This window comes from Thunnus maccoyii, chromosome 13, assembly GCF_910596095.1.
Source record: "Thunnus maccoyii chromosome 13, fThuMac1.1, whole genome shotgun sequence".
Taxonomy (NCBI): domain Eukaryota; kingdom Metazoa; phylum Chordata; class Actinopteri; order Scombriformes; family Scombridae; genus Thunnus; species Thunnus maccoyii.
In genome coordinates, this window is record NC_056545.1 from 2,564,940 (window position 1) to 2,592,256 (window position 27,317).

General features: G+C 36.7%; 4 protein-coding genes and 1 long non-coding RNA gene across 6 annotated transcripts in view; 2 read left to right on the top strand and 3 right to left on the bottom strand.

Annotated features, from left to right (window-relative positions):
- The window catches only part of LOC121909983 (tumor necrosis factor receptor superfamily member 14-like), a 124,899-nt gene that overhangs the window by 14,879 nt on the left and 82,703 nt on the right, over positions 1-27,317 (top strand). The gene's annotated exons all lie outside the window — the stretch shown is intronic.
- On the top strand, positions 1,515-1,930 carry LOC121910016 (histone H2B 3-like). The gene has a single exon (XM_042430930.1). The coding sequence runs from the start codon at positions 1,517-1,519 to the stop codon at positions 1,883-1,885; it is 369 nt and encodes a 122-aa protein (XP_042286864.1). The 5' UTR covers positions 1,515-1,516; the 3' UTR covers positions 1,886-1,930.
- LOC121910499 (tumor necrosis factor receptor superfamily member 14-like) lies at positions 3,711-14,548 on the bottom strand. The gene is made up of 6 exons (XM_042431732.1): positions 14,499-14,548; positions 14,121-14,375; positions 7,567-7,722; positions 5,419-5,506; positions 5,145-5,311; positions 3,711-3,754 (listed from the first exon to the last, which is right to left on the bottom strand). The coding sequence occupies exons 2-6, from the start codon at positions 14,317-14,319 to the stop codon at positions 3,711-3,713; spliced, it is 654 nt and encodes a 217-aa protein (XP_042287666.1). The 5' UTR covers positions 14,320-14,375; positions 14,499-14,548.
- Positions 18,606-22,600, bottom strand: LOC121910030. The gene is made up of 3 exons (XR_006099574.1): positions 22,303-22,600; positions 21,150-21,289; positions 18,606-18,649 (listed from the first exon to the last, which is right to left on the bottom strand). It is a non-coding gene; the product is annotated as an uncharacterized LOC121910030 (long non-coding RNA).
- Positions 23,224-26,673, bottom strand: LOC121909998 (tumor necrosis factor receptor superfamily member 14-like). 2 transcript variants are annotated; one of them, XM_042430911.1, is made up of 5 exons: positions 26,505-26,673; positions 26,191-26,346; positions 25,177-25,261; positions 24,588-24,730; positions 23,224-23,462 (listed from the first exon to the last, which is right to left on the bottom strand). In XM_042430911.1, exons 1-5 carry the CDS (start codon positions 26,668-26,670, stop codon positions 23,374-23,376), a joined length of 639 nt encoding a protein of 212 aa, XP_042286845.1. In that variant the 5' UTR covers positions 26,671-26,673; the 3' UTR covers positions 23,224-23,373. The 2 variants fall into 2 exon arrangements, with proteins under 2 accessions (XP_042286845.1, XP_042286844.1); XM_042430910.1 differs by lacking the exon at positions 23,224-23,462 and adding an exon at positions 24,054-24,178.

The following is a 27,317-nucleotide window of genomic DNA, read 5'->3' on the forward strand; positions in this document are numbered from 1 at the left end:
AAAATCACTTCATAGTCTGATCATCATGAAGTATATAACTGACGAGCTTCATCATCATCATCGGCTCCTTGGATGTCAGATGTGCTTTACAGGCGTTCAGGTAGAAGGAACAACGTCACAGCTTTCATGGCTCCATAAAAACCATCTAAAACATTTGAGAATGTAATTTAGTCATTCAGGCATATTTCAGCATTTGTTAAACAAAATTAATGAAATGGAGGAAAAATCACCTGTTTGAACTGGTGAGAATAAATATAAATACAACTAATACAATATAAAACTTATTTCAATCAGTTCAAACTGAAAGTTCCTCTGTTTAATCTTTAAATTTGATCTTATTTGAGTATTTTATTGTGTAACTGATGCAAGTGTAACAATGTCCCTTTAAAATATAGTTTTAGTTAAAATATTCCTTTTCTTGATTTTTAAGTTTATTTTCAGTATTTTGCATTGCTTCAAACATTTCTCTAAATGATAACATCCACAGGAAGGATCAGACACAATAATGTTGACATGGTGACTGTTTGACATATTTGATTTCAGACTGATCCTCTTACTGTCTCGTTATTATGAAAACTCACAAAGTGTCATTTTCCAGATGCATTTCATATCTGACAGAAGCTTCTGTCTGGACTACAAATGAAATTTTTGAGGGAGAAAGAAAAAACTCTCAATCATTTAGTCTCTATTTATTTGTTGTTTATTCGTTGTGTTGTAAAAATCAACGTGGATTATTGTGATTATTTATCAGCAGAACATCTGAAGTATTATATTATAACTTTATAGTGTAACAGCAGCGACACCTTGTGGCCTAAATATGTATTACATCCTTATTTAGTTGAATGGACTCAGCCGCTCCTGTGAGTCTTTTCACCACAGACTTTATATAAAGATATAATTACAGCTTTAATGCCCACAGTGACGGAATTAATTTCATACATTTTCTGTAATAAAACATCTAAAAGCAAAAATCTTATCAGAGGGGGGTCTGGAGTCTAATTTGTGTCCTTGACGTGAAAATGTTTGAGAACCACTGAAATAAGATGAATCTCTTATAATTCTTTATGTGGAGCAGAAATATGATCTTCATGTGTAGCTGAAAGAATCAATAAGATTCATATTAATATCATTTTTTGAAAAGTATTGTTATTCCAGCTGTATTTGCACCAAAAACTGTGGATTAAGGATTGATGAAATAAAATCTATCCCTGGATTATTTATTTAATTTTTTAAATCATAGATCAATAAAACATATCAGCTTGTGGAATGCTAAATCTAAATACAATATGTTTATTTCTCTTTAGTTAAACAGTGAATTATCTTCAGATGAGGTGGCTCTTTGTGTAAAAAGGCGGTCAAAGTTTAGAGCGCTGTTTGTGTTGCACATGCGCAGTCTAGCTAACAAGTCAACCAATCCTGTGCGAGCAACGGCGCAGTAAAATTTGCATCAGATGGCTATATATGGGCTGTTTGGCGCTGCGTTGATTATTCGTTTGAGGAAATCTAACGATAAACCATGCCTGATCCAGTCAAAGCCCCGAAGAAAGGCTCCAAGAAAGCCGTGTCTAAAGCCACCAAGACCGGCAAGAAGAAGAGAAAGACCCGCAAGGAGAGCTACGCCATCTACGTGTACAAGGTGCTGAAGCAGGTCCACCCCGACACCGGCATCTCCTCCAAGGCCATGGGCATCATGAACTCCTTTGTGGGGGACATCTTTGAGCGCATCGCCGGTGAGGCTTCCCGCCTTGCTCACTACAACAAGCGCTCCACCATCACCTCCAGGGAGATCCAGACCGCCGTCCGCCTGCTGCTGCCCGGTGAGCTGGCCAAACACGCCGTGTCTGAGGGCACCAAGGCCGTCACCAAGTACACCAGCTCCAAGTAAACCCGCTGTCTGTACCATCAACTCAAAGGTCCTTTTCAGGACCACCCACACCTTCACCTGAGAGCTTTAATCCTTCATGTGTGGTCAGTTTTCTCTAAAGTTCAGATGTTTAACAATTAAAGATAAATCTTGTATAAATGAGCAGAGTTAATTACCACACTAAAATTGATCAGTAGAGACTTTCAGTACAGTTGCTGCTATAAAGGTTAAAAGGAGGAAACCATGAATGTAAAACACTGAGAATTATCCAGAAGTGTCACAATGATCCATCAAACCCACATCTTTGTTTCTGACTGCAGTAATTGTATCATGGATTTAAAGGATGGGGGTTATAAAGGGTTTTGGTGATTCTTTCCCTGATCTAGAACCAACACATAGTTAATGTGGAAACTACAAATGTAGAACATTTGCATGTTAAAGTAGTGCTAAGAAAAACCTGAGACAGAACTTTCTCTCTAAAATTATCTTTTTGCTGAAAATAGTGCAATAAAAGTATGAGGCTGAGAAATATTGACAATTTATACAGTATCACCATTTCTGACTGACAATATGTTGAAAATATGAAACAGTATTTAGAAAACTTAAGGTGAACAGAGCAGTTGATTAAAACGGCATCATTTACTATTAAGCAGCTTTTAACCAGAGGATCGGTTAACTCTCCATGAACTGGAACCAGTTTCACATTTTCTATGTAATCAGTTATAATTTTTGAAACAGTACTGGCAGCAGTGTTGCCATTAAGGCAGGAAGTGTCACACTACATATAAATAAAGGCACTTTTATAAAGATAAATACTATAATAGCTCTTACTGGTTGTCTTAAACTACTAGCACAGAACACAAACATAACAAAATGTTCTTTGTGAATGAAGATCAGAGTTAAATCACTGATATTTCAATCATGTAATGACAATGTGAAAGAAAAAAAAACACAGCTTCTTATTGTACTTTACTTTTTATTCTAATATAAAGTTGTAATGTTGTTGCATGTTAAAGCAGAACTTTCTCTCTCAAAATGCCTTTTTGATGAAAATAGTGCAATAAAAGTACAAGGCTGAGAAATATTGACATGATAATTTATACAGTATCACCATTTCTGACTGACAATATATTGAAAATATGAAACAGTATTTAGAAAACTAAAGGTGAACAGAGCAGTTCAGTTGAATAAAACGGCATCATTTACCATTAAGCAGCTTTTAACCAGAGGATTGTTCCACAAAGCAGGATTAGAAAGTTAGATAAGTGTGAAAAGATTCAATTATCATGTTTTGAATCTGTAAAGCAAAATTTGAATTAGCTATTTGGATATAATTCAATTACAATTCAAGTTCATGATAGAAAACCACATTTCCAAAGTTTTACCATTTTTAAAGTCATCTGGCAAACTTACTAAACTTGCTTTGATGAACAACGACAGTTACAGACAGCAGAGCAACATCACAGAGTTACAACAAGATTGTCAGATAATATCTAATATCTGAATCTATATCATCTATCATCTGAATATAATGGAGATATTGTCCAGCTTTATGGCACATCAGTGGTACAAATAAAAAAACTGTACATGAATAAAAAAATGTTTTTTCAGTATAATGCTGTCATCAAAAACAGTTCAAATATATAAATATATTAAATGAAAATATAAAGAACACCAGTAGACATGTTTCATCATGTCCAAATATGAACCGGCAGCGGAGCGATTTAGTGGATGACTTAGCCAGCCTCCGAGTATGACTGTGTGTGTGAGAGAGAGATCATATCATAATGTGGACTATGAACATAGAAATCTAAAGAAAAAATATCTCAAGTCCTGAACTAAACCCTCATTCGGCCAAAACATCCCAGCCTGCAACATTCAAACTGTCGTCTGTGTAGTTTCAGAAACAAAACACAAATAACAGAGAGAACGACAGAAAGTCGACAAAATTCTTAGGACCTTGTAGCTCTTTATGAGTCTGATGAATCACTGTGGTGCACAATCACAACCACAATACATGAGCACTAATTAGTACATTTTACAAACCAGTCTGGGTGAATTATAAGTCAATAAATGTTGATGATTAATGAGCTCTTAGTATCAAGACTCTTCAGCAGCTACATTTAGTTTCATCCAACATGTTTTCACAGGTTTGTAACATTTACTGGTTTAGAGGATGAATCTCTATTTAAAGTTGCTTTTATTTCTATCTTCCCCTGTGTCAGTACTCACAGGGCCGATCCCTCTAGCCTCCATTTTAAAAGGAACAATATAACTCACAGCTGTTGCTCCTGTAAATCCAAAATAAAAATACTTCCACATTCACTTCTGTATGTTTGGTTTGAATCATCTACAGGGATCATTAGATCATTTTAACAAGAAAACTAATCAACACAATAACTTTCAATAGTTTCACAACATCTGACAGTCGTCCTACAACATTTAATAACATCTATGTGAAATAATGATGCAGGCTGTAGACAAGCAGTTCTTAGAGGATATTTTCAGTCTGTAGTAAAGTTCAGGAAATCAAACTTGGACTTGTTTTATTTCTCATCACTGCAAAGACAATGTGCTAGAATCCAAACTGGATTGTAAACTGGATTCTAGATCACATTTACTCTGCAGTGGGAGATGTTCCTGATACTGTTTAGCATCTGTTTAGCATCTCTGGCGTTTCCTCTCAAACTTCCTTTTGGGTGAAAATTAAGAGATTAATGATATGATTGAATTAGTTAGATAAACTGAATTATGTCATCTACTAAAGTACATTCATTACAGTGTTAAAAAGAGACAACAAACATACCTGTTTGAGAATGTCTGCAATTTCATTTTCCTCTATAATAAAACAATGAAAAAAGTCTTAATCAAAAATGTCATGACCTGTCAGAAAGTATCATCCATCAAAACTATGATAATGTTTGTATTGTCTAAATACAAACAAATAGCCACAAATCTTACCTGATACTGTCTGGCAGCTGGTTAGCCTCACTGATATTTCTCCATTTGTTTTTTCCTTTTTGGTGAAATATTAAAGAGATTAATGACATGATTTAATTAGTTTAATAAACTGAGCTTTGTCATCTACTAAAGTACATTCATTACAGTTTTAAAAAGAGACAACAAACATACCTGTCTAGAAATGTCTGCATTCCCCTTTTTTTCTATAATAAAACAAAAAAAGTCTTAATCAACAATGTCATGACCTGTCAGAAAGTATCATCCATCAAAACTATGATAATGTTTGTATTGTCTAAATACAAATAGCAACAAATCTTACCTAATTTCTTCTTTGCAAAGCAAACTAATCCAGCTATGACAATTAATAAAACAAGCACCACAATCACACAGATCACAGTTGTTGTCACATTTGAACTTTGTTTTCCACATTCAGCATCAGTTGAATCAGTTCCTGGTTTGATCAGCTGAAGCTTTAGTGATTCACATCTGGAATGACAGAGGGACATTTTTACAGGAACATTTATAGATTCCACTAATTCATTGCTGTTGTTAGAAACCAGCTGTGTCCACGGCTGATGTCAAGCTTCACTTACTGTGTGTGTGGTTGACAAGATGTAAATGTCCCATCTGAAAATGTTCCATCACTGCAGTCAGTGCACTCAGTGTCCCTGAGAGCTGTTCCTGCACAAATACAAATATACACATTGAAACTACTTCACTTTACATATTATGAAGTCATCAGTGTTATATGACATCATCACTGTCATCACATCTGTCTGATTTCATTTCAGTGAAGCTGAAGCTGACACTTGAAAATCACACATCCAATGATAGTCCTTTGTTTAATAATGATTGTTGACAAGTTTTTATATTTCACCATCTTGTCATTCTTGAGCAACGATGGAATCAGATTCATAACCAAACTACTGTTTGAGAGAAAACTACAATGATCCAAATGTCATCAGCTTCACTGCTTCATGCAAATACTTTCAATACTAAAGATATTTATGCTAATATGTTCATGCCAGTAAACAACTAGATTGTCAAGAAATTGTATAAGTTTCATTTTAAGACTTTCAGACTTTTGTCTTTTGACCAATGTAACATCCATTTTGTCTGGTGAAGGTAGTTATGACATGAAAACAAGGAAAGTGATTCATGAAGAGAAAACGATGTTTGTGTGTCCAAATAAAACAAATCTGTCCTGACAGAAAGAGCAAGATCCCTCTGCTTTTGTCTGCTGTTGAATCAATGTTGTCCACAACGTCCCTGCAGGTGTGTCAGGCTCCTCACCTTCACCATATAGAGCAAACTTTCTCTATGACTATTACAACAGGAACAGAAACCTTCCTAACTAGATAAAGACTGGATCAGAACGGCTGCTGTCTGTGACTCACCTACGTTTCAATCACCAGACAAAGTCCAAAACAGAAACGACCAATCAGATGTTTCTGTTGTGGCACCATGTCCTATCTGAACGCTGCTGTGAGGGCTGCAGCATGGCAGGTACCAGTGAGCACAGGACACCAACAACTGAAATGCTTCTAGAAGCATGAGGCTTTCAAACCAGTGGTGTAGTGGTGTCTTGGCAGGGTAGACTGTGGTCCATGCAGGTCTAACTTTACATACACACAACGACACCTCTGTTTCACACAGTGAACAGATTGGAGAACAAACAGAAGTTGGAGAGCTGTTACTATCTTTTTCAAACACCTCAGTCACTCTTAAGAGGAAAGAAGGTATATTTGAAGACAGGTTGCTAAAGGTGGAAATGAACTAATATATGAAAATGGTGCAGACTGTCCATTGTACCAGAGCAGCTTTTGGTTCTGGTCCTTCATGGACCAATCAGCTCCTCTGTCAGACTGATCATGTTTAGGGCTGACAAGATGTGAAAGAGCTTTGTAGACTTCGCCCCAGAATTGACCTCCTGACCTTTGTGTAGTGCACCTATGCAGCAGAGTGTGGGAGTCACTGAACAGCCTTTCAAGACAAAGTAGAGCTTGAAGGTTCATCACTGCCCTTGGAAATAGAAGAATGACAACAAGTCTGTGTGAAGGATCTACTAAGTGGACATTTTATGTCATCTTTAGTTGTCATGGAGATGGTTCAGTTGTTAACACATGACCACGTGATACATGGTCAGTGGACGACTGGAGGTCAAGGACGCTTCAAATTTGACCAGAGACCATCTTTAAGCAGAGACAGTGGTCACCATCTGCCCCCATATACAACCACCTGTTATCACATGACCAAAGTTCCATACTTAGGTCACATGATAACAACTGAACCATCTCCATGACAACTGAGTGAACTCCATTCACTGATGAAGGCCACAAGATGTGGCTGAAAGCTCCAGATTACTTCAAAAAAGTAGATTATGAAAACAATTTATAATGAATAAGTATAGAAGCCAAGATAGTATCTTAGGTTTTTACACAGGCCTTGTTTGTACCTTTATTTGTTAAAATCATGTTTACTTTACATATACTGCACATAGTCACTAATCAACTACGATGGTTTTACTGGTGCAAAAGTTCCACTTGACAGCAACAAGTTGACTGGTCTGTGTTCAGTTGTGACTTTTTCTACAGAATTATTGAGCTGCTTTTTTCCTGCTATCTAGTGGACAGAAATCAATACGTGCAGCTTTAATAAGCAACTTGTTTGTCAGGTCATGGTGTTCCCATTTAAAACTTCAACTACAACTATAATCTTAAAGTCAGCATGAGAAAACCAACCTTTTTGTCTGATGTATTGTCCTGGTTGACAGCTTGTGTGTTTCAGTGCTTTCACACAGCCGTCCTCTGTGGAGTCCATACAGTAGAATCCCTCCAGTGGTTGACAAACTGTATTTGATGTTGATGTACATGATGTCTTTATCTGCAGACCAGAACCTGTCAACACATACAGAGGTTACATATGAGATACTAAACTTCTCTTCTGTTCAATCTACTAGACAGCAACAGCATGCTGAGCTTTTTTCTGACTTCAAGACAATCTTCAGTTTTTATGACATCTTTGGGAAATGTGAAACAATAGTTTCTCCCATTTATGAATTCATATAATAATGAGCTTAGTATACTAATGTGCTTCAACAGTGGGCAGTATGCTCCACACAAAGGAAAAAAGTGATTATTGATCAATCTCAGATTAAACTGAGAAAACAACAGCACAGATACAATCCTCTAATCATCATTTTCCTCATTGTTGTCATGTAGAAATTTAATGTTACAGTTTTATTGGGAAACTTGCTTGTTAGGCTCTAATTTCCACTGTGGAAGTTGTCTCAAGGCAGTAGACTCGTCATGCTGAGTCTCTGCATCTTCATAATGAAGCCGCCAACCAGACAGTTTATTCACTTCTTACAGCATTGACAGTGAGACTTGCAGTAAAAAAAGCTTCTTACTGCCCTTAAATTGATACTAAGGTTTCAATATCTGCCAATAATATGAATATAAATCTACCTGAATCACAGTTTCCACAGGTAAAACACTGTTTAAGTCCAGTGGGATGATTCATGTAGGTTCCATCAATGCAGGGCAGACAGGATGTACTACTAATCTTTGTACAATCTGTTTCAACTCGACTTCCTGTGGAGAAGAAATAATTTATTATCATTATAATTATCATATTATTCACATTATATTTTAAATAATTGCTTTTCTCTCTCTGATCCCTCTTGTTCACCAGGTGACAAATATCGTACAAGCATTGTATCTTTCTGTAAATCCTCTGTCATGTCTGAATTAAGAAACAAGGAACATTTAGCTACGTAAAAGTCAGCTGTCAGAAAAAGCATCACTTTGTTTTACTGCTTATAAACAAGCAGTAAACTGTATTGATCAGCCCAGAAGTGATCAATTCTGTAAGTATCGTTGCTGGCAAACATCCTGCTTTTATGTTTCAGTTAGATCTTACCAGCAGAACATCTAGGACAGCATCCTCCTGCTGTTTGGTACTCTGCTGGATGACATGTGAGGATCTGTCCAATGAAGACTTTCAGTATTATTATCTGTGAAGAGTAAAAACAGTTTGACTGAACTGTTTTTGCTTGTGTTCAGGCTGTATGACAAGTGTCAAAGGTCACCTAGTGGGGTCTGGGGGCATGGCCCCTCCAGAATTTTTTATTTATTTATTTTTTTTAAATGGTGCAATTTGGTGCATTCTGACCATGATTTTTATCCTGGCAAAGGCACCAAATAATGCATGAAAAGTATAAAATAAAACATTTTACCTTCAAAAAGTATGCTACTAGTGATGAAGGAGTCTTATTTCTCTCCTTACTGAACAAAAAAAATATTTCTACTTATTTTAACTGCTAAACTATATTTTAGAGTAAAAATAACACAAATATCTGTGTTTTTTATCTTTATCAACTTTAAAGGCAACAGAATCTACATCAGTTGAAACGTTAAAATTCTGTCACTTTCATATTAACATGTGTGACTGCACACTGACAATCACTACTCTTATCAATACTCATTATCAGTTTGATTTCTTTTGCTACGTCTGCTTAACATTCCTCAGTCCTTCCATCAGATTCTGTTGCAGCTGATATGTATGAGATCAAATGTCAGATCACATGATGCCAGTGTCACATGACCAGATGTGTTTTTATGACGCACTTGACTTTTCTCTTTTCTGTTGATACAGAATAAAGTAAATGTGGATGACTGCTGGTTAAGATAGTTTCAACGACTAATTTAAGATCAAGTATATTTAGTGATCCTGACATACAGTAAATAATTGTTTAACTAACTAATTGACTAATTGACAACTAATTGATTTATAAAGGTGAACTGTGTTAACATAATTACTGACAGCATAATTTGAATCCCATGACAACACTCAAATGCAGCATAATATAATTCCAGTTTTTCTTGCCCAACAAATAAAACAATAAGCAAATATTTACAACAAATATGAAACAAACAATTTAAACAAAGAATTTATTTGATTTTTTTCTTGAGTATAAACCAGCTTGCGCATGTTCGTCACACTTTAAAAGTTTAAGCTCTCATGACACATTTCATTCAGTCATCTAGAAAAAAACATAAAATAGAAATTAAATCTTCATGCTTGGTTTGTGTTCAGGGGCTGAGAGACATGAATGAGTCTAGTGAACCTGCAGTTTGAGGTGAATGTCAGTCAGTCTGCGGTGAAATGGTGGTTTATAATGAAGTCAGGTCACGTCAACAAGGGAAGCAACTGTGGTTACACCCAAATTCAAATAAACACGTCCTACATTTTTGTCAATTTTAAGTGTTATTGAACCTACTCTGTACAGTTGCTGTGTTTTTATTAAATATTTTGTTATCGAAAACGTTGTCGAAGTGATGAAGTGCGGACTGGTGAACTTCCTTAAACTGTGTGTGACAGTTAAAACTGTAGTTTGTTGATTTTAGTGATAAATTCACTGATGGAGGCCACTAGATGTGGCTGAAAGCTCCAGATTACTTCAAAAAAGTCGACCTTGTGTTAAGAACCAAATCATAGCATAGAGTTAATGAGGAGAGACTGTTGGGAGCGGCTACAGCAGAGAGAAAAGTTCACCACATTCTTTCTTTCCTTTCAAGGTAAAAAAGAGCAGGTATGAAGATGATGTTTACACATCTGCAGCCGAAACACACCTGCAGTTGATCTAAAGGACAGACAGAGAAGGAAGGAAAGAGGTGTTGAGTTCTAGCTAATAGTGAGAAGCTTCTGCTCCCACTCATGTATTCCAGTCACCCTGTAGCTGCCACACTGGAAACTCTCACACAGTTTTATGTTGGATACATCTTGAAAACACAAACTCATTTCATCTTCACACCATTTCTCAGAAGCAAATTGCTTGCTTTATTCATTATAAAGCAAGCAATTTATAATGAATAAGTGTAGAAGCCAAGATAGTATCTTAGGTTTCTAGGTAGCTCCCGGCCTGAAAAGTGAAGCCAATGCGGAAGTGCCTTATACCTGCATTCTTTCTAATGGCCAGCAGGGGGCGATTCCACTGGCTGCAAAAAGTCCAATTGTATGGAAGTCTATGAGAAAATGACCCTACTTCTCACTTGATTTATTACCTCAGTAAACACTTTCCTAACAATTTTATGGTCTCAATCACTAGTGTCACTGGTGAGTATGTTTTGTTGGCAATCCATCATCTGTCTATCTTTCAGATTTTAGAGAAGCAACTCTACTGGTTTGTCCTCCTCTTGTCACTATGAATTCTTTTCCAGGAGTCTGCAGTTTGTCATTATTTATACATTAAAAGTCAGTGTTCAGCACTTCACCTTGTCAATAATCCCCTGACCGCCCCAAACCAGCCTCGTTACGTCACACTGGTATCAGAGAGGTGTAAATACAAGATAAACTCCTCAATCTGCCTCAATGTTTAAAAACAGCTGTTTTAAAATCATCAGCTTTTATAGTATAGACTTTACTGAACAAAATAACACAAAATCTTTTCTGTTGATACAGAATAACTCGAACCAACTCGAATCCCATCATTCCCACAACACTTAAATAAAGCATACAATAATTTCCGTTTTTCTTGTCCAACAAATAAAGCAATAAGCAAATATTTACAACAAATACGAAACAAACAATTCAAACAAAGAATTTTTTTTTTTTTTTTTTTTTTGCTCGAGTGAATCAGCACACGCATGTTAGACAGTGTCATCTCACAACACATTTCATGCAATCTTGTAGAAAAAACAATCCTCATGCTTGGTTTGTGTTTAGGGGCTGAGTGACATAAATGAGCCTAGTGACCCTGCAGTATGAGATGAATATCAGTCAGTCTGTGGTGAAATATGGTTTATAATGGAGTCATGTGAAGTCAACAAAAGAGAAGCAACTATATGGTTTCATCCCAATTCAAATAAACACATCCTATATATTCTTTCAAGATTAAGTATTATTGAACCCATTTTGTACAGCTGCTGTGTTAAATATGTAGTTATCGACAATAGGGTGACTGACGAAGTGCGGACTGGTGAACTTCCTTAAACTGGGTGTGACAGTTGAAACTGTAGTTTATTTTTAGCGATAAATGTTAGTTTGGTACCTTCATGGCACATCAGACAACACTGTCCGTCATATGAGGTGTAACTTTACTCCTTTACTCGAACACATTATTGTACCGTGAAAGTGGCGACACCATGTAGAATAAACAGCTGAGGACTGTTGTCGTACGTCATGTGTCGTATTTAGTGATAAAACGGCGTCAGATTCCTCCAGAAAAGACGGAGCTCAGAATTATTATCAGACAAATTCAACTAATCTGTGACACTTACCAGAAACAGCAACGACGAAAACATGATGTCACAGTTTACCACCTTGCTTCATATAGTCTTGAGCCCTTTAGTTCAATGTTTTTTGTTAAACAAACTATTCAGAACAAAAGTGAAAGGACTTCTGCAGGAAATCAATATCAGTCAGCGGGAGGAGGAGCTGATATTTTCAGCAGATTTCAGCCATCACTCTGTTCGACTGAGCACTAGTCAGTGAGTTTAACAAAAGATAATCAGATAATGACAAATGATCTACATCCTGAAATTAAAGATGTTCTGAAGAACACTGAGGAACAGTGTTGTGAATCAATGGAGCCTCAAAATTGGCCAAATAAAGACAGATCAGTAGTTTCATTATACACAGAATGTTTATAAAATTCATCAGGAAATCACAATAAAGTCACATGATTTATGTCCATTGCTGTCCTGAAGTCTAACAGACAGTCAGGAGAAAGGAGTGAAATGAATATATACAATTTTACACAAATACAACACAATAAAAACATCAAAAAGTATACAATCATGAAAATAATAAAAACTACACAGGTACAGATACCTGTCCTAAAAAAGATGTTTCACTATGTGAACTTACTCAGGATCCTTTTTTTCACCTCTTTTTTAAAACTATTCAGATAATTAGCAGCTTTCATTTTGCTCTGCTCCTACATCAACCATTTAGACTCTAAAGGAAAGATGTGACTGTATCCATCCCATAAGGCCTCTCTATTAAAACCTATTGCCTTTAGTTTCTACATTAATATCTGGTGATTCACTGTGTCGGAGGCTTTTTGCAGGTCGAGCATCACCATTCTACAATACTTTCCACTGTCAACTTCCTTTTTAATGAGGTTGGTTAAATAAATCATGTAAGTCTCATTTGTGTAAGACTGTTTAAAACCTGACTGATATCATATATCAAATATTAAACTGGTTAACATATTTCAAAATCTGTTCATAAAAGGCTCTTTCCAGGATTTTACTGAAAAGCTCTCTGCAACCATAACTTTATATATCTTATATAGATTGATATTCATGTTTATATTTAAGCTTTTCCTTGGTCCCTAATGACTTGAGGGTTGTTCACTTTTTTGAATTATTTTTCTATTCTTCTACCTTTGTCCTAAAGTCAGACTTCTTGGCTTCGTCTACCATTCTTTGCACTTTATTTCTAAGATTTTTGTATTTAATATAAAAATCTGTCACTTTATTTCTTCTATGATCTTTTATTACTATAATTCTCAAATAAATAGTGTCTAGAATCTTTATTTATCCAATGTTGAGTTCTCAGTTTAATCTTCACCTCTTTTAATGGAGCAATTTTATCTAAAACCTGAAGAAAATGACTCTGGAAGTGATTCAGTGCTGTAACTACATCACAACTATCCATAACATTACACTGATCCATGTTCTTAAGCATATTCTTGAATTTATCAATATCATACCTTCTAAGGGTTTTACTTTTAATAGAATTGTGACAGTTCATTGGGGTCGTCCTAACTTTCCTTGTACAGTAGGTTAAAAAATGATCAGTGATTCCATAAACAATGACACCAATATGAGAGATTTGGCATTTGTCTGATACCATAATAAGATCAACAGCAGTTTGACTGTGTTCACTAATTCTAGTAGGATCATTTATTAATTGTGTGAGACCAAATGTCTTCAGGAAGTTTAACAGTGCATTATGTAGTGAACCATTTTCATTCAAAATATCAATATTCACATCATCCAGTAAAATAACAACAAAGTTTCTCTGGTCAGGAATTCTATATAAAACACAGTCAGTATCGGTTCAGTAAGTAAAATATCAATCAAAGCTGCTTCAAGCTTATCATTATTTAAATCAGCTCTTACATTAAATTCTATATTCAATCTCACATATATACTTCCTCCTCCTCCTCCTCCTCCTCTTCGTCTCCCTCTGTCCTTATGAATGATTGAAAAGTTTTCAATTTCCACTTCAGTGCCTCTGATGGAGTCTATCCAGGTTTCAGTAAAGCACAATATAGTGTCATTACCTTTACATGCAAGTACACAGATTTCATCTGTCTTTGGTCGTAGGCTGCAAACATTTAGGTGCAAACAGTGCAGATCCTTAGACGTGAAGGCAGGAATCTGCACTTCAGCCAAGTCCAAGGTCTTCTCTGTGCCAGCTGCTAGCAGCGGTCCCTGTAGCGTCTCCTCTGGCGTGTGTTTGAGGGCTTTATGCCTTTCCATGAAGAAATTAATAGTTTCACAACACCCGACAGTCAGCCTACAGCATTCATATAAAATGTCATTACTGTCAGCTGAACTGTGGTATGTAGGAGAATCATGAAGGATCCCAACCATCCTGATAACAGCCTTTTCTCCCTGCTGCAGTTGGGAAGAAAGTATCAGATACAGCAGGCCAGAACTGAGAGGCTCCCTCAGGCCACCAGGATCTTAGAGGCCACTGCTTGAGACACTGAAAAGACATCACAGAGTGTAGCTCAGCCAGACAGTCATCAGTCAATGTACATTTCAAGATAAAACACACTGCTGTCTTACCTGATACTGTCTGGCATCAGGTAGCAACTCTGACGTGTCCTCTCCAGTTTCCTTTTTGGTGAAATATTAAAGAGATTAATGACATGATTTAATTAGTTTGATAAACTGAACTTTGTCATCTACTAAAGTACATTCATTACAGTGTTAAAAAGAGACAACAACAAACATATCTCAATAGAATTGCCTGCATTCCCATTTATTTCTATAATAAAACAATGAAAAAAGTCTTAATCAACAATGTCATGACCTGTCAGAAAGTATCATCCATCAAAACTATGATAATGTTTGTATTGTCTAAATACAAATAACAACAAATCTTACCTAATTTCTTCTTTATGATAAAGCAAACTAATCCAGCTATGACAATTAATAAAACAAGCACCACAATCACACAGATCACAGTTGTTGTCACATGTGAACTTTGTTCTCCACATTCAGCATCAGTTGAATCAGTTCCTGGTTTGATCAGCTGAAGCTTTAGTGATTCACATCTGGAATGACAGAGGGACATTTTTACAGGAACATTTATAGATTCCACTAATTCATTGCTGTTGTTAGAAACCAGCTGTGTCCACGGCTGATGTCAAGCTTCACTTACTGTGTGTGTGGTTGACAAGATGTAAATGTCCCATCTGAAAATGTTCCATCACTGCAGTCAGTGCACTCAGTGTCCCTGAGAGCTGTTCCTGCACAAATACAAATATACACATTGAAACTACTTCACTTTACATATTATGAAGTCATCAGTGTTATATGACATCATCACTGTCATCACATCTGTCTGATTTCATTTCAGTGAAGCTGAAGCTGACACTTGAAAATCACACATCCAATGATAGTCCTTTGTTTAATAATGATTGTTGACAAGTTTTTATATTTCACCATCTTGTCATTCTTGAGCAACGATGGAATCAGATTCATAACCAAACTACTGTTTGAGAGAAAACTACAATGATCCAAATGTCATCAGCTTCACTGCTTCATGCAAATACTTTCAATACTAAAGATATTTATGCTAATATGTTCATGCCAGTAAACAACTAGATTGTCAAGAAATTGTATAAGTTTCATTTTAAGACTTTCAGACTTTTGTCTTTTGACCAATGTAACATCCATTTTGTCTGGTGAAGGTAGTTATGACACGAAAACAAGGAAAGTGATTCATGAAGAGAAAACTATGTTTTTGTGCCCAAATAAAACAAATCTGTCCTGACAGAAAGAGCAAGATTCCTCTGCTTTTGTCTGCTGTTGAATCAATGTTGTCCACAACGTCCCTGCAGGTGTGTCAGGCTCCTCACCTTCACCATATAGAGCAAACTTTCTCTATGACTATTACAACAGGAACAGAAACCTTCCTAACTAGATAAAGACTGGATCAGAACGGCTGCTGTCTGTGACTCACCTACATTTCAATCGCCAGACAAAGTCCAAAACAGAAACGACCAATCAGACGTTTCTGTTTTGGCACCATGTCCTATCTGAACGCTGCTGTGAGGGCTGCAGCATGGCAGGTACCAGTGAGCACAGGACACCAACAACTGAAATGCTTCTAGAAGCATGAGGCTTTCAAACCAGTGGTGTAGTGGTGTCTTGGCAGGGTAGACTGTGGTCCATGCAGGTCTAACTTTACATACACACAACGACACCTCTGTCAACGATCTACTAAGTGGAAATTTTATGTAGCTTGTCCCATCTTTAGTTGTCATGGAGATGGTTCAGTTGTTGACACATGACGTATCACATGGTCAGTGGACAACTGGAGGTCAAGGACGCTTCAAATTTGACCAGAGACCATCTTTAAGCAGAGACAGTGGTAACCATCTGCCCCCATATACAACCACCTGTTATCACATGACCAAAGTTCCATACTTAGGTCACATGATAACAACTGAACCATCTCCATGACAACTGAGTGAACTCCATTCACTGATGAAGGCCACAAGATGTGGCTGAAAGCCCCAGATTACTTCAAAAAAGTAGATTATGAAAACAATTTATAATGAATAAGTGTAGAAGCCAAGATAGTATCTTAGGTTTTTATACAGGCCTTGTTTGTACCTTTATTTGTTAAAATCATGTTTACTTCACATATACTGCACATAGTCACTAATCAACTACGATGGTTTTACTGGTGCAAAAGTTCCACTTGACAGCAACAAGTTGACTGGTCTGTGTTCAGTTGTGACTTTTTCTACAGAATTATTGAGCTGCTTTTTTCCTGCTATCTAGTGGACAGAAATCAATACGTGCAGCTTTAATAAGCTTTGTGTGTCAGGTCATGGTGTTCCCATTTAAAACTTCAACTACAACTATAATCTTAAAGTCAGCATGAGAAAACCAACCTTTTTGTCTGATGTATTGTCCTGGTTGACAGCTTGTGTGTTTCAGTGCTTTCACACAGCCGTCCTCTGTGGAGTCCATACAGTAGAATCCCTCCAGTGGTTGACAAACTGTATTTGATGTTGATGTACATGATGTCTTTATCTGCAGACCAGAACCTGTCAACACATACAGAGGTTACATATGAGATACTAAACTTCTCTTCTGTTCAATCTACTAGACAGCAACAGCATGCTGATCTTTTTTCTGACTTACAGACAATCTTCAGTTTTTATGACATCTTTGGGAAATGTGAAACAATAGTTTCTCCCATTTATGAATTCATGGGAAAATATCTGCATAAATGAGGGCTGGAGAATAAAACCGCCCGTACATATCACCCCGTGGAAATGTGATTTCTGTGAGGAGAGGTCGGTTCTAATATTACTGCAAGTCCCTCTGACACAAAATAGCTCACAGCTGTTTAAAAACTGAGGAAAAAAACAGACGACACCAAAGTCTCAGCTGATAACTTGCTCACAAAACCAAACAGAACAAACTTCAACATCAACGTCAGAATTTGGAAAGTGACAAACTTCTCATGTGACAACAACCTGTTGTGGCACTAAAACTGTCTCACTGGCAGCATTTCATCACATTTCTCTATGTGGTGTTTGTTTCTACATGCAGTCTGTACGTTTAAGCTGTAATAATTAACAATATAATTAATATATATAAATTATAATGATGTAATAATGAGCTTAGTATAGTAATGTGTTTCAACAGTGGGCAGTATGCTCCACACAAAAGAAAAAAGTGATTATTGATCAATCTCAGATTAAACTGAGAAAACAACAGCACAGATACAATCCTCTAATCATCATTTTCCTCATTGTTGTCATGTAGAAATTTAATGTTACAGTTTTATTGGGAAACTTGCTTGTTAGGCTCTAATTTCCACTGTGGAAGTTGTCTCAAGGCAGTAGACTCGTCATGCTGAGTCTCTGCATCTTCATAATGAAGCCGCCAACCAGACAGTTTATTCACTTCTTACAGCATTGACAGTGAGACTTGCAGTAAAAAACCTTCTAACTGACCTTAAATCAATACTAAGGCTTCAATATCTGCCAATAATATGAATATAAATCTACCTGCATCACAGTTTCCACAGGTAAAACACTGTTTAAGTCCAGTGGGATGATTCATGTAGGTTTCATCAGTGCAGGGCAGACAGGATGTGCTTCTGAACTCTGTACAATCTGTTTTAACTCGATTTCCTGTGAAGAAGAAACAATTTATTATCATTATAATTATCATATTATTCACATTATATTTTAAATAATTGCTTTTCTCTCTCTGATCCCTCTTGTTCACCAGGTGACAAATATCATACAAGCATTGTATCTTTCTGTAAATCTTCTGTCATGTCTGAATTATGAAACAAGAAACATTTAGCTACGTAAAAGTCAGCTGTCAGAAAAAGTATCACTTTGTTTTACTGCTTATAAACAAGCAGTAAACTGTATTGATCAGCCCAGAAGTGATCAATTCTGTAAGTATCGTTGCTGCCAAACATCCTGCTTTTATGTTTCAGTTAGATCTTACCAGCAAGACACATAGGACAGCATCCTCCTGCTGTTAGGTACTCTGCTGGATGACATGTGAGGTAATGTCCAATGAAGACTTTCATCATTATTATCTGTGAAGAGTAAAAACAGTTTTTTGTCTCAGTGAAACCTGGTTGAAGTTAAGATATTGTTGAAAACTGTCCTGAATAACTTACTGCTTTAATCAGAGAAAGGCAGAATAAAGACATGACATATACAACACATAACAATGAGGTGGAAAAGAAGAAATGGAGGAATAAAACATGTGATGGTGATAACTGAAAGTGAAGGGAAGGTCAGTGGAGGAGGATGTCAATGGAGGCAAGAAGAAGGAAGAGAGGACCTGAGGGGAGAAGATGACGGCCAGGTAGGACTGAAAAAAGAAGATGAAGATATGGAGACGAAGATGATTTCAGAAGACGACTGAACAGTAAAATGACCAAAGAACACTTTTTTCTTTCCACTTTATGACTCACTGATTTTTAACTTTAAACAATCATTTGTATTATTGAGTTTTTATATTTTTACACTTCTGAGCAGTGTAATGTTATTTGTACAGTTTTATTCACTATGTGTGAAGAAGCATTTTTGCACTTTCAAAAAGTGAAAAAAGTCCTTGATGTGAGACCAGTCCTACACTACTATATAACATAGTTACAATTACACATAATCATATGTCTTCAATAGCTTTAAATACATTTATAAACAGTTGTTATAAGTTGATATATAAATATCTTACAATTGTTCTTCATTATAAATGGTTTTAATCTCCAACCTAAAAAGGATTTGTACATGTGTGTAATCACTTCTTAATGGTTATCACACTATACATGTATCCTTAACTATTATAAGGACATATTTATCAACAATTAAAATCATAATTCATATTGTTGGCAATCCACTGATAATCACTCCTCTTATTTATACTCTTATCGGTTCTTTTTCATTAGTAAAAAATTGCTTTCTTAAAAAATATATTATTTTAAAAAAGAAAAAAATCAGAACAGGATTTATTTATATTTTAAATGTAACTAAACATTGTTTCTAGAGCAGCAACAGTAATATACAGCAAAGTCACTTTATAAACTCAATAATATCTCACTGGAAACTAATCTAAAATGTCAAAATAAATAATATTCCTGTCATCAAAATACTGAGTGATTTCTAACATCCATAGATAAACAAATAGTGCATGCATCACTAGTCTGTAACCTGATAGAATCTATTTTACTCCCACAGGATGTGACTGCGTACAAGTGTGAGGTACACACCAAACCACAAGACAATGTGTCAAGAGGAAATGAAAGAACAGTTGCGGCAGAAAAATCAGCTACACAAGCTCCCAATTCTGTGACACAAATGTTTTGTAATGTTTCTTAATCTCTTCTGTCTCCTTAACTGAACTGGTTAAATCCAGCAGAATGCTGCTACAAAAAAGTGAAAACTGTGCAAAAATGTTTGTTTTCTTATCTTATAAGATTGACACATGGGAAGAAGGACCAACACAGACAAAAAGTTTGTCCAAAAAAAAAAAAAAAAAAGCCTAGTGTTGATAAAATGTCAGATTACTGAGGGATTGATTTGAAATCATCCTCAGAGCAGAGGAGCAGTAGAGCAAGAGAATGGCACTATCAAAAACTAACTAGCTGAAGTGTACGAAGAAGCACGGCTCGATTGGGTAAAAGTCCTGCCCTTACTGCTAATGAGTATGAGGGGACAAGGCAAATCTAAAACAGGTTTGTCCTCATTTGAGATAATCACTGGAGACCCACGGACACAGGGATGTCTTCTCCTGGGCAGTTACAGCCCCTCAGGGGGGAAGAGTTTGATGATACTGTGCTAAACTACTGTATTAACCTCTCCAACTCCTAAAGTCTGTCCATACTTAGGTAAAAGCAGCACTGCCAGCTCCCCTGCACTATCTGCAGTCAGGTGACTGGGTGGTGGTTAAGAACTGCAAACAGCAGAACTAGTGAAAACCACGCAGGACCAGTCCACTCCAGGTCATACTGGTAACAAACTCTGCAGTGAAGATAGCAGAAAGAGCCACGTGGATCCACGCCAGCCATTGCAAAAGTAAACTGAAGGCTTTACAAAGCTGTTTTGCTTTCATAAATGAAGCATCATCATGTGTTAAATCATGTGTTCTGAATTTTGATGGCAAGATTTTCATTTTTACTGCAAATGTATCAGTTCTTCATATCGGTTATTGGTCTCCTTGATTACTAATATTCGGTATTGACCCTAAAAAAACCATATCAGTCGACCCCTAGTGAATGCAGCATTCAGATTGTACTTAATGTGTTTGTGTAGATCTGTGTCAGTCCCCCAGATGGACAAATGTGTGAACAACTTAAACAACACAGTAAATTAAAGAGTGAGATGTGAGTATAATTGAAAGTGTAGACTACTTGAATTCTGGTGGAATTATAACTTGCATATGTATCAGGTCTCATTAGAGAGTAGTTTGAAAACATTATTAATATTACTAATATGTAATGCAGCTGATTTTGAGCTGTTGGCTGTATCAGAGCTGTTCAACAACACATGACCCCCACCAGCCCCCCCTCCTTTTGTTATAAACTATTTTACCATCAAAGTTGCAGCTGTCAAAGGTTTTCTTCTCAAAGTCATTTTGTGGATCAAGTTGACAGTTTTGATGAGCTGAAGACACAATCTCACTGAGATTTGGGATGAAGAGAGATGTCACATCCAAATCTGAGGGACAGAATCTAGAAACAAAAAGAAAACATATAAATACTGTACTAAACAGTAAGTAACCTGGTTACTGTGGGTAAGAGATTAAGAGTAACTGGGTTAACAAGTAGATTTCTACTGGAAAACCTCTGATTTCTAGTCAGGTTTAAACTATCTGCACATGAAAAGCTGCAGAACTGATTTAAAGCAGGTTGAGCCTTTTTCTCTCCTTTGGTGAGATTAAACTGAACATTAAACTTCGACTCATATTTCACATCACTTTCATTCTCAAAGGTTAAACTTCAGTCCTGTTTGTTTCCTGTCAAAGCTCATTAAAACATATTACTGAGTCTTCAGAGACAAATGTCATTTAGAAAAATGTTGGTATGTCTTGTTTCTTGTTACTGGATAGTGTATTGAGCTGAACTCTTGGCATTGACCATTTGCATTAATACTCCTTACTTACTTACTTACAGCACAGTTCAGACTTGAGAGAACAGAAAGACTTTAGACAGTGTATCATAAGTGGAAGATGACAAATGATATCAGAAGTGACTAAAACTGAAACTGACAGATTTAAATAGTTGAACAGCAGGTTAAAGGTCATTTTAACTGTGTTAAAGTTTACAATGTTCTCTTACAAAACGTTATTAACAAAACCAATATTGGCAACAAGCAGCCAGACATCACAGCTTTAACAAAAGAAGTGTTGTATTATATCCAGGATCAAAACCGCGGCTGTAATGTTACATTCATGTCGACTTAACGAGTCTTTATTAATTATATTACTGCATTATGTGCTGCTCCTCGCTACTGGTACTGAACACAGACTGCTGGTGTACAAACAGTTTTCTAATATATTTTACGTACATGTTAGTAAAGTTAGCGACAGCAGTTCAGAAAATGCTGAAATATTAATTAGCTACATAACTGATAAACAAGACCATTGTGCTGTTTTAATGTTCGGTAGAATCAAGTTTTCAGCGGCATCAACAGTGACACAAATACTGTAGTTTGAAACAACAACATAACATTTCAGCCAACTTACCCTCGTTACTGAGGAACATGGTCCATAAGCACCGACGTTCAGTCTTTTACTTCATGCTACTTCCTTTTTCTTTTACTTCTTTTTCTTTTATTTTTACTTCTGTGTCCCAGCATGATTCCTAGCATGAGTCCCGCCCCCGCACTAACAGCTATATGTTAGTGTGGACGTCCAAAGACGTCTGTGCATGATGTATAACCATAATTATGTCATGCTCGGATCCTTCTGCCCCAGTGACGGAGGTGAGACTGACACTAGTCCTCTACCTGGTGATTAATGGTGGTTGGTGGTTTGAACAGATTCTTGGCTTCACTCAAAGTTAAAAGGAAAATCCAACCGTCACAGAGAGGGGAAGAGGGCAGAAAAGGCGCGATATCATTCAAATATCGAGATAGTGACGCGTATGTGTCCGCCAGTCTCTACTGTTACAGCCCACTGAGCTGTTCACATGAAAAGTGAATGAAAAGAGAGAGCTAGAGAGAGAGAGAGAGAGAGGTCTCTCACCTCCGCACAGCCTCCCCCCCCCTCTTTATCCGTTGTCGGAAAGGTGAGGGGGAGGAGGGCTGACGAAGATGTAACATACAGTCACCCAACTGTCTAGTCAACAAAGGTGAAGACAGGACCAGATTTGGTTATTGAACAGTAATCGTGTATATTCATTGGCCTTCAGATGTTTTTGAGACCGCAGACGAGTTGTGACATATAACCACAGATCCTAGACTAACTCTAGCAATACAAACAGCAGGTCGAGGTGAGCAGATATAAGAAAAAAATTTAATAATTTCAAGCAAGATGCACGAAATGCTTTCTAGAGGCAAGAAGACAAACCTGATGTCAGGCTGTAAAGATGAATTCAGGAGCAACCAATCATAGTACTAGAAAAAGTTAAAAAAAAAAAAAAAGCCTCACAATAAAATGATAATATCTGGAACAATGTAATGACATTTTAATAAAAACAACAGTAGCCTAAATGGAAGTAACAGTAATATTCCATCATTATAATAGTCATAATGTCAGTTGCAGGTATAAGTAAGTGTGTAAGTACATTTTAATAGTCAGTAATCAAATCCGAGGTCATCTGAGAGCATCAACTGGAGCCTGTGGAGTTTCTTCATCTTTATTCTTCATCAAAAGTGACAAGGGTACAAGAATTTCTCCATCAACTGGTGACCACAGTTTGCAGGTACGGGAAAAAAGAAAAAAACAATTAATTAGTCAAATATGAAATTGGTAAAGTAGTAAATTGTATGTAGAATTTCATGTTATGAGTCTTACTGTTAGTGTGAAGAAAAATATCAAGATGTACATTTTTATATGTAGGATCTAAACTTCAGGGACGCACTGATGGAGGTCCAGACATGACCGACCACATTCAATACAGTCTTCCACTCTGCTCTGTATATTATTTGTAGTGAGCTACTTTTGAAGCACTTAACTACATTTACATGCATTTCCTAAATGTGCTTCACCATAAATACACTTTAATGTGAAGGCAGTGGTAGACCTTTATTGTGAAACCTGAGGTGTACATGTGTGGTTAGTTAAAGAACTGACTGGTTCCAGTCTAATAGCTAGTGGTTTAAAGGTTGACTTCCTCCTCTCTCCACTTCCAGCCAGCATGTTGTGAATGACTCTCCTGTGAAATACTGTAAAAGTATCTTGCAAGTGTGTATACAGGAGATTTGTATCTTGGTTTATTTTTCTTTTGAGTAGATAATTTAGTTTCATTTTGTTTGTTATTTTGCTGTTAGCCCACCCTGAAAATGTCTCTAATCAACTGTGTAAATAAATACTTTTGAAGGCTGTAATCCTTGTTGCTGGTGGTTCTTGGGAGTTGGGAAGAGGGGAGTCTCATTTCTATGTTGCACCAGGGTTTCCCCTACATTAGTGTGTAACAATAGTTAAGAAGCTGTTTAGCAGTTACAGCCTCATGTTAACTTACTAAGAATGGTCCCAGTGGCTTCCTGAGGTAGTATACGGATGTTAAATGTGTAACAAAGACTGTCCTGGTGTTGGATCAGTAGTCTGTATTGGCATATACTCTGGGTTTAGGTGCTGGAATCAAATCAGTAGAGAAGAATTTGGATCAGTGCATCCCTAGTGAACTTTCTAACTAAGTATTTATGAAGAATAACTTGACAGGTTGCACATATCAGTTGTTATTCACCTGCCTGACATCCAAAATAAAGCACAATATTAGCACCAACAGTTAGTGAGCTTTAGTTGAGTCCACTGGAGGCGAGGAGGATATTAGACAAATTAGGTAGACATGCAAAACAAGCACTAACCTCTGCTCACAAGCCAGGCAAGTGTTAGTGAGAAAACCATTAACAATGGTGAAAATAAAGAGTAGTGATTTCTTGATGCACTTCTGCAGACGACATCATTTGTCTGGTTTCCTTCTTTGACCATCACTTCAGTTTCTGAGCAACTGTTGGATGAGAAAAGTAAAAGACTGCTTTATTTCTTTGTTATTGGATTCCAATGGAATGGGACTAACCCCCACACCTTTTGGTCTGCCACAGCACCCCCCCAACTTAAGACTCTTATATTATTTCTATCTCTGTCACATGGTCACTGTTTGTCTATCATGCATTGTCTTATATGTCCTGTTTGTATGTCCTTTTACTATGCCTGCCTCATAAGTTGCTCCTCAGAGATGAATGAAGTTTTTTTAATTGAAGTGAATTTAATTGGCAATGTCTTGAATATTCCCATGCATGATGATTTGTTCCATTGATGCAAAAAACCGAGTGCACACTTGTAATGATCAGAGTTATATAGCAGGGAAAAAATCTTCTTTTGCTTTGCTTTTTGTGCTTTTAGAGAATAAATTAATGAATAATCAATGAATAATTGAATAGAAAAGTGTCTTACATTGTCCAAGCTGTGCAGTTCACACCATCCTGTGAAAAATAGCCCGGCTGACAGTCGTCACACACTGTATCAGTGCTGCTGGTTCCTTAGAGAAAGAGACACATCTGAGATTACTCACCATCACTGATCATTCACTGACAGAACAGTCTGACTTTGACATTTGTTACCAGGTTGTTTTATCCTCTGACCAGGTGCACAGTGTGTGTTTCTCTGTCAAATTGCATCCTGACATGACATCATCACTGTCATCACATCTGTCTGATTTCATTTCAGTGAAGCTGACACTTGAAAATCACACATCCAATAATAGTCCTTTGTTTAATAATGATTGTTGACAAGTTTTTATATTTCACCATCTTGTCATTCTTGAGCAACAATGGAATCAGATTCATAACCAAACTACTGTTTGAGAGAAAACTACAATGATCCAAATGTCATCAGCTTCACTGCTTCATGCAAATACTTTAAATATTAAAGATATTTATGCTAATATGTTCATGCCAGTAAACAACTAGATTGTCAACAAATTGTATAAGTTTCATTTTAACACTTTCAAACTTTTGTCTTTTGACCAATGTAACATCCATTTTGTCTGATGAAGGTAGTTATGACACGTGTAGTGCAGTTATGCAGCAGACTGTGGGAGTCACTGAACAGCCTTTCAAGACAAAGTAGAGCTTGAGGGTTCATTACTGCCCTTGGAAATAGAAGAATGACAACAAGTCTGTGTGAAGGATCTACTAAGTAATAATAATACTCATGTATGCACATAGTCACTAATCAACTACGATGGTTTTACTGGTGCAAAAGTTCCACTTGACAGCAACAAGTTGACTGGTCTGTGTTCAGTTGTGACTTTTTCTACAGAATTATTGAGCTGCTTTTTTCCTGCTATCTAGTGGACAGAAATCAATACGTGCAGCTTTAATAAGCAACTTGTTTGTCAGGTCATGGTGTTCCCATTTAAAACTTCAACTACAACTATAATCTTAAAGTCAGCATGAGAAAACCAACCTTTTTGTCTGATGTATTGTCCTGGTTGACAGCTTGTGTGTTTCAGTGCTTTCACACAGCCGTCCTCTGTGGAGTCCATACAGTAGAATCCCTCCAGTGGTTGACAAACTGTATTTGATGTTGATGTACATGATGTCTTTATCTGCAGACCAGAACCTGTCAACACATACAGAGGTTACATATGAGATACTAAACTTCTCTTCTATTCAATCTACTAGACAGCAACAGCATGCTGATCTTTTTTCTGACTTACAGACAATCTTCAGTTTTTATGATTGCTTAAATTTCTGCTAATAATATGAATATAAATCTACCTGCATCACAGTTTCCACAGGTAAAACACTGTTTAAGTCCAGTGGGATGATTCATGTAGGTTTCATCAGTGCAGGGCAGACAGGATGTGCTTCTGAACTCTGTACAATCTGTTTTAACTCGATTTCCTGTGAAGAAGAAACAATTTATTATCATTATAATTATCATATTATTCACATTATATTTTAAATAATTGCTTTTCTCTCTCTGATCCCTCTTGTTCACCAGGTGACAAATATCATACAAGCATTGTATCTTTCTGTAAATCTTCTGTCATGTCTGAATTATGAAACAAGAAACATTTAGCTACGTAAAAGTCAGCTGTCAGAAAAAGTATCACTTTGTTTTACTGCTTATAAACAAGCAGTAAACTGTATTGATCAGCCCAGAAGTGATCAATTCTGTAAGTATCGTTGCTGCCAAACATCCTGCTTTTATGTTTCAGTTAGATCTTACCAGCAAGACACATAGGACAGCATCCTCCTGCTGTTAGGTACTCTGCTGGATGACATGTGAGGGAATGTCCACTGAAGACTTTCATCATTATTATCTGTGAAGAGTAAAAACAGTTTTTTGTCTCAGTGAAACCTGGTTGAAGTTAAGATATTGTTGAAAACTGTCCTGAATAACTTACTGCTTTAATCAGAGAAAGGCAGAATAAAGACATGACATATACAACACATAACAATGAGGTGGAAAAGAAGAAATGGAGGAATAAAACATGTGATGGTGATAACTGAAAGTGAAGGGAAGGTCAGTGGAGGAGGATGTCAATGGAGGCAAGAAGAAGGAAGAGAGGACCTGAGGGGAGAAGA